This window comes from Belonocnema kinseyi, chromosome 10 (genome assembly GCF_010883055.1).
Source record: "Belonocnema kinseyi isolate 2016_QV_RU_SX_M_011 chromosome 10, B_treatae_v1, whole genome shotgun sequence".
In the NCBI taxonomy this organism is placed as follows: domain Eukaryota; kingdom Metazoa; phylum Arthropoda; class Insecta; order Hymenoptera; family Cynipidae; genus Belonocnema; species Belonocnema kinseyi.
The window spans coordinates 114,081,565-114,089,594 of NC_046666.1; the positions used below are offsets into that span (position 1 = coordinate 114,081,565).

The 8,030-nt window shown below is 31.5% G+C and overlaps 1 protein-coding gene across 3 annotated transcripts in view; it reads right to left on the reverse strand.

The window, feature by feature from the left end:
- Window positions 1-1,569, reverse strand: part of LOC117181773 (actin-related protein 2/3 complex subunit 3-like) — an 84,710-nt gene extending 83,141 nt beyond the window's left edge. The window contains exon 1 of one of the 3 annotated variants that reach the window (XM_033374739.1): window positions 1,345-1,559. In XM_033374739.1, the coding sequence (XP_033230630.1) occupies window positions 1,345-1,350 (6 nt within the window). In that variant the 5' untranslated portion in view covers window positions 1,351-1,559. Of the gene's footprint in view, window positions 1-1,344 lie in introns of all 3 variants that reach the window. The other 2 variants (XM_033374737.1, XM_033374738.1) reach the window with 2 other exon arrangements.
- Window positions 1,570-8,030: the final 6,461 nt, after the last annotated feature.

An 8,030-nucleotide genomic window follows, 5' to 3' on the forward strand; every position in this document is an offset into this window, starting at 1 on the left:
ACGCACTTTTCTGAAGGATTAAAAAAACTTGAAAAGCGATTGACCAAGTGTATAGAGCTCCAAGGAGATTATCTTGAAAAATAAAAAAAAATTTACCCAAAAGAAATTGTTTTTATACTTCATTCTAAGGACTTATTGAACTACCCTCGTATATTTGTTTTCTGAGATAACATCACAATATTAAAAGGTACAATATTTTCCTTAGACTTTAAACGTATTTCACGTCTTTTGACGTAAAATTGGCATTTTATATGTTTGCATATGCATATTTATTTCGACAAATAAATTAAAAACGACTTCTATCGAAAAATGGTTTAACGCAATTTTTGAGGAATTTTTAAAAGCTAAAATTTCTTCCGAAAATGTTACCTGTATTTCGCGTCACTTAGCTCAAAATTTGAATTTTCGATAGATTACATATTATTTTGATAAATAAAACCAAAATTACAAGTCCTATCACAAATGTTTTAAGACTAATAAAACGAATAAAATAAAAAGTGCGCGTCCTATCAAGAAGTGATTCTTAATGAAGTTGTAGATCTTTTTTGGGATAACCATTTTTGTTAATTCATCTTTTTTCGTATCCTACATAGTTTCTCCACAAAATGGAATTTTTTATTTTCCATTATTTTTTGTGCAATCAAAATTTGAATTTTCAGTTTTTGAAGAAAATTCAAAAATTGGTTATGATAATCTTGTAGGGCTTTCAAAAGGAAATGTTTTTTTTTACTGTTGAGTTTTTTTCATATCGTGCGTCTTTCGGCTTCAAATTATGATTTTCGGTTGAATTAAAGAAATTCACTTTTTGAATTTTTATCAAAAATGGCTGGTTCACGAACTCGTCCTTTCTTTTAGGACCTAAAAAAAGTGCGCCAAAGATGAATTTGATTCGTTCATTTTTTCGAGAGTTATCATGATTACGGCCGGACGGACAGACAGACGCCATCGTGAAAACCTGATTTTCGGATTCAGGGGGTCTCGAAACGTGGAGATCCGTTGAAAAAGTGTGATGTCAAATTTCCGACAATTCTAATACTTCCTCAATCATAAATGATCAGAATGGAAAAAGGAGTGAATGGGAATCAAAACTTGTACGGTAGGCGATTTGTCGCACTGCAATTTTTTGCAGGTCACTGTGCTGGGCACCACTAGATTAATTCTAAACAATCCCTGGAAAAAGTAGCCGCAATTAAAATCTTTTAGATTTTCACTAACTGAACTCTGCATAGAACGTGCCTAAAAATAATCTACATTTTCGGTAGAGTATGGTACAAGTGTGGGAAGTGTCCTTACATATGTTGAATTGTTCTGGCAACTTGTTTAAGTAAATTCTAAAATTCTTACCGGCATGTTTTCCTTTGATCACTATTAAATTTGGCATTCCATGAGCGTAAAAATTATAACATATAATATTTCTGGTTTAGGTGCATAGCCGTTCTTATTCTTTTACTTTCTCGGGCTGTAGATATTATTCAATGTTTACCTTTAGCTTTTTTTTTAACACGGAACCTGCTTAACTATGACCATTCACTGGTAGGCCGTAGGCGTCGACATCAGTTTTGCTAGATCCATGATTAAGGGAGTCGCATGTTGGATGCGCCCGAGTCGCACGAAAACCGCGCACGTTTGAATAGCCCGAAATCGCGCACTTTCGGCCTGAAGTAGCCCAAAGTAGCGACTTTCATCATTTCGGTCCGCGGAAAGGGGATAAAAAGCACAGAAATGATAAATATATTTATTATACTTGCTGATACTATATTTGCATTTTACTATTGGATTAGAATGACATAGAATCATTCAAATCCGTGCTTCCTCGTTGCAACTTTGTGCTGTCTGTCTCTCATTGGTTGACCATGGTCCAGAGATACTAAGGGTGGCATTCCATGATTGCGGAATTACGTTGCGTTTTGCGTCAAATCCCTAGACATTTCAGCCAATCACAGTGTTTCTCTGAATAAGTAGGTAAATATTATTAGCTACAATGTATAGTGAATTGACACATTACGCAACGAAATTCTGCAATCATGGGACGCCACCCTTAGGTGCGTTCCAGGCGACCACCCAGGTGAATTGGTAGGTGAAGTAAAGAAGTGGCGGAGTTTACTAGGGTGAAGTGGAGGGAGAATGGTAGAATGAATGGTTTCGAGTGTGCGCCGGGTGTATGTTTGGTGAAAGATAGTTGAGGTTACGTTACACAAAAGTTTAAAAAATGCAATAACAGGATAAGAAGATTTTAATTGCTGCTTCAGTAATGAGGTCATTGTTATTACAAACAGTGATGTGTTCAATAATAGTGGATGAAGATACTAAACTTTAGATGATGATGATACTAAATTTAAGTCTACTACTAAACTTGCGATTCCCGCCACTTCTACCCGCCAATTCCACTGTTCACTCACTTTCACCTACCTAGTTTCAGTAGGTGAAATAGTCACCCGTCGAGTGACCCCCACTCTTCACCCGAGTGAAGCCCAACACTCACCTAACATCGTGGAACGGCTCGGAGTGCACCCGGGTGGTCCCTTGGAACGCACCCCTTACGGACCGCGAGTTTTTCAACTGCACATGTACCTAAAAGCGCGGGTTTATTTGAAAGCAATAAATACGATCAAAATAATACAGATCAAATTTTCACTTTGAAAAAATCTATTAAATTGAACCGTAAGGAGCAGTCTCACGTGGGTAGAAAACTTCTGCGGAAAGCAGAAACTCCTAAGAGTGAAAGAGATATATTTGTCTCTAACACTCTCACGAGTTTCTGTTTTCCGCTGACGTTTTCTGCCCACGTGGGACTGCACCTTCAGGGCGCTTTCATACGATTGCAGATCAGCAGATTGCATGCAGAAAGTTCGCAGGAGTGAAAGAGATAGATAACAGATCATACAGTTCCCATCTCTTTCATTCTCGGGGAGCTTCTGCATGCAATATGCTGATTTGCAATCGTGTGAAAGCGCCCCCAGGATACCTTTTCACCAACCCCCTGCCACGACTGTGTATGTAGTAGTAGTTTTCCTACAATCTGGAGGGGAAATGTCGGTCAAACCAATTCAACAGATGGCCACATGAAAAAATGTAATTTAATATGAATACAATTTACTTTTGAAATACATTTTGAAAGCAGTTCGAACTTCATATTTCTATGATTTATTTCGCTGATATTATTGATTTTATAATTTGTTCAAGTTAAAAAAATGATTTATTGTTGAAATTCTTAATGTGGCTACTAAAAAAATTAATAATATTTAAGACCTCAATTACAAAAATATTTAAAACATATCGAGGCGTCCTAACGGTAGGATGCCAACGCACGCGACACGACTTGACGGTACTTAACCAAAAATAAAAACAATAAAAAACTAACCGAGAAGTTAGCGCTAGAAAGTCTTGCTCGCGATATTGAGCAAGATGAGGCTAGAAGTTGGCCAAAACTAAAAGGTGCTCACTCGCTTCATCAAATCATGAAAGTTCTATCTCGGGCGAGAAAAGCATAAAGGTTGCCACTTCTCGCGTTTAGATTATAAGCGAGAAGTGGCACCTTCATGCTTTGCTCGACCGAGATAGCACTTTAATGTTTTGATAGAGCGAGCAAGCATCTTCTAGTTTTGGCCAACTTCTAGCTTAATCTTGTTCAATTCCGCGATCTAAAACTTTCTGGTGCTTAATTCTTGGTTAGCTTTTTATTGTTTATATTTTTGGTTAAGTATCATTTAGTCGATTGCGTGCGTTGGCATCCTATTGTTAGGACGTCTCGATATACTTGATCAGAAGAATTATTAAAAAATTTATCACTTATATCCAATATAAATATATTAATAATTAAAATATGTAAGATTACAAATTAAGATGCAAAGTAAAGAATCTTTGTACCTTCAAAATATTAACAATTTACTGTTTTAAAGAAAATATTTTTACAAAGTAATGGTAAATGTAATTAAAATGTCTGAGGGAATAATTTGGTAAAAACTCAATGACAAGCCTGATAAAGGAGAAAATGGAGTTAATATTATTTAATGTCATGTATATATTTATTTAAATTGAACCGAACATCATATATACCTTTATAATCTATAAACAAACGACCTTTACTTATGATACACAGTTGGAGAAAATGTACTTTTTTCTTTCAAAAATGTCCAGTCTTCAATTTTCTTGCGATTTTGAATTTTTTGTTTTAAATTAAAGATCATTTAATTCTATAGATCTTAATTCTCCGAACCTTTGTCACCTCTATCTTCTTATTAATAATTTTTCCACTCAAAGTATGCAAAAACTAAAATTATGTACATAACAATTTTTTACGCTCTAATAAATGTTCACGAAAACTTTATATTGTCTTAAATGATTGTTTCGGGACTCATAGAATACAAATAATTTGTTTATTATTCCATTTATTTGTCGTAAGCTAATTTTATGAGCAAATTGACAAATAGTCTGATTATCGGTAAAAAAAAACATTTTTTGCAGGAATGACAGTTAATAACAAAAATAATTTAAAATTTTATAATTACTACTGAATAAACAGTTTTTGTGGCAAAATATTAGAGTTTGAGATTTTTCAAATTATAATTTCCTTCAATGGCCAGAGCAGCTTCAGGTATTCCATAAAATAATAAATATTTAACAAAATTTCGTCAAATATAACAATTTAAATTTTTGTAAACAAATTAGATAAACAAATTTAAAATTTTTGCCCTTTCGCATAGAAAGTTTTTTTGCACTGGAAATGTTTTAAGCTATTGGACGAATCACTGCTGGTCCCAAAAATATTATAAAAGTTAACAATAACCAATATTATTAATAATTCTAACTAACAATTTAAATTTTCTTTTATGGCCAAGTCGGTGATTTATGGTCAATAGATTTTGTATTGCGTGAATCTTAGCATGCAGTGTTATGATTCATTTTCAAAAATTGGACATTGTTTATGAAAATTGTTTATAAACATGTAAGTTGTTATATTCGACTAAATATGAACAAAGATACATTTTTTAGGAATATCCGTAGCTATTGTAGCGATTAAACAAAATAAAAATGTTGATAAAACCTTACATTTCCAGTGTTATTAATATAAAGTTTTCCTGATCAGTTATTAAAGCGTAAAAAATTTGTATGTACAAAATTTCAGTTTTTCCTTACTTTAAGTGAAAAAATGATTAATAAACAAATAGAGGAGACAAAAGTTCGGAGCATCAAGCTGAATGAAAAAAGTTAATTTCCTGCCACTGTGCGTCATGGGTGCGGTACGTTTGTTTATGGACTTTAATAATTTATAGTCTGTCCATTTTGGAAATGAGTTTTGTAATAATATAATTAACTATGCAATTCTTAAATTTAAAATTCTTAATAAAATTATTAGGGGTTGAATGCAGCAAAAAAGAAGCTTTCAAAATTAAGCAACAAATAAATTATTCAACAGTATAAATGTATATGTGATGTTCGGATCAATTTAAATAAATATATACATTATATTAAATAATATTAAATCCATTTACGCATTTTTTAGTCCTGTCGTTGACTGTTTACCAAATTATTCCCTCAAAAATTTTAAGTACAGTTACCATTACTTTAAAAAAATCTTTTCTTTTAAACTTGAAATTGTTAAGATTTTAAAGGTGCAAAAATTCTTTACGGTGCAACGTAAGATGTAGTCTTACATATTTTAATTATTATTTTATTTATACTGAATATACGTGATATATTTTCTATTAATTCTTCTGATCATGTATGTTTTAAATATTTTTGTCACTGAGGTCTTTAATATTATTGATTTTTTCATTAGCTACATTAATAAATTTAACAAATAATAAAATCAATAATATGAGCAAAATAAATCACAAAAATATAAAGTTCGAACTGCTTTCAAAATGCATCTTAAAATTAAATTTTATTCATATTAAACTACATATTTTCATTACTTTTTCTTTTTTTAAATAATAAGTACTTTTTGTGGCGCCATCTTTTGGAATAGTTTGACCAACAATTCCCCTCCGGATCGTGAGAAAACAGAAAAGTGGGGGCGATTTATGGGGCTGCTTTTCATGGAGGCCTGTTTTGAATTAGTCATGGAATTAATATTTTTCATAGGATTCATTTCTAGCTACTTTGTTATTTTATGGCAAATTTGATTGGTTGATAACCTAGATACGAACTCGATGTGTGAAATTAATTCAAATCGGTTCTCCGTGAAAAGATACCGTAAAAAATGGATTATTTCTTTAAATAAATCATTAATGTCATTTTACACTTTCATGTTTCGTAATTTTAAATAGACCCGCGCTTTTCGCTAGATGCGCAGTTGAGGACCATTAGCATCACTGGACCCTGAAGGTGTACACGCCTGTCGTTTGCAAACGGAAAAATATCTTCTTCTCATTCTAACATGTGACGATATCACGCATCTATCGCACTCTAAATTTTCTCCGATTTTCAGTTGGGTGGAAAATCTAGAGTGAGTTAAATGCATGGTATTATGACATGGTAGAGAGAGAAAGATACATTTTTCGTCTGCATACAACAAGTGTGCACATTCACTATGGCCGTAGCTAAAGATAAGGAGTGACCGTCAGATGACCGATTTTCGGTATTCTGACCAGACTACTAGAAAAAGTGGTAATCGTATTATTACACGAAAAATTGAAGTGATTTCACAGTTATGAACTACAGAAACCTTTTTATTAGTGAAACGAAATTTATTTCTGAAAAAAGTCAGGGGAAAGGATTAAATATCTAAAAAGTTTTCGTATCTTGTTGCTTTCAACGAACATAACCTATCAAGCATAAATAATTCTTGAATCTGGAAAAGTAAGAAGTACATTTTTTTAAATGAGAAACAAAGATTATGATTTTGGTGAGTTTTGTGATGTACTAAATAGTATAAAATTTAGTTCGTAGTATTTTCTTGGGATAGAAGAACCTGACCTGTATGCGTAAGTGCTTGTGTATATTTTAATGTTGAAAATGTTGTCATCTCAAATTTAAATTTTTCAAAATTGGATCATTTAAATTAAAAATGTTTTGCGGCTAAATAATTTTAAAATATGAAGGGTGAAAGTGGTAAATTGCACTATGTTAATAAACTACAACTGTATTTCGTTTTCATTTAAATAATTCCAAACACTTTTTTAATATAATTCAAACGCTTAACATTTTGTCGCTTACAATTTAGAAAAAATGGTTCAAAATTAAACAATTTCCAAATATAAACCTTAATAAATAAAGAAAGGTTAAATTGTAAACATTTCAAGAGTAATTTCAATGAAACTGCATTAATGAGAGAATTTTAAATTAAAGCATATGTTTAAAATTGAGGAATTTATCATTAGTTTAAGTTTGAATAGCTCAAGCTTTTACATTTTTAGTTTTGAATTTGTAGTAGTAAAAGTGTTTTTATTGAGATCCTCGAAACAAAGTATTCAAATAGGAAGGTTTTTGATTTGCAATCGTATAATTTTCAATATTTTTCGTTAAAGTCTATTTTGCTAATTTTTTTACGTGTTTGGAAAATCGAAATTGAAACGCTTTTAAATTCAACACCATTAGAATGAACTTTCGGAAAATTAATTTAAAAATTTTGAATTGAAGAGGAAAATTCTAATTGGGACTTTTCTGTTTTTGAAACTGATATTGAAGTTTAATTCTTCTGACAAAACATTTAAAAGTTGGTATTTTAGCCAAAAAAATTAACCTTTAAAAAAAGAACGACTTTTGATAAAACTCAACAAAGTGATTACATCTTTAACTAAAAATATTAATTTTAAAGCAATAAGATTAATTTCATAATGAAAAGACAAATTTTCAGTTAAAACATTAATTTTTAACCAAAGGAAAAAACTGCTTGTCACTCAAAGAGATGAATCTTCATATAAAGTGGCGAATATTTAAACAAAAAAATGATTGAACATTATCATTTTTTTTTAATAATAATGTAAAAGTTACCATTTTAAACTATATAAATATATATATATATATTGGGTCGCTCCGTGTTCTTAGGGTCCACGAGGCTTTTGCTGGATCGTCGAATTGATTCCTTT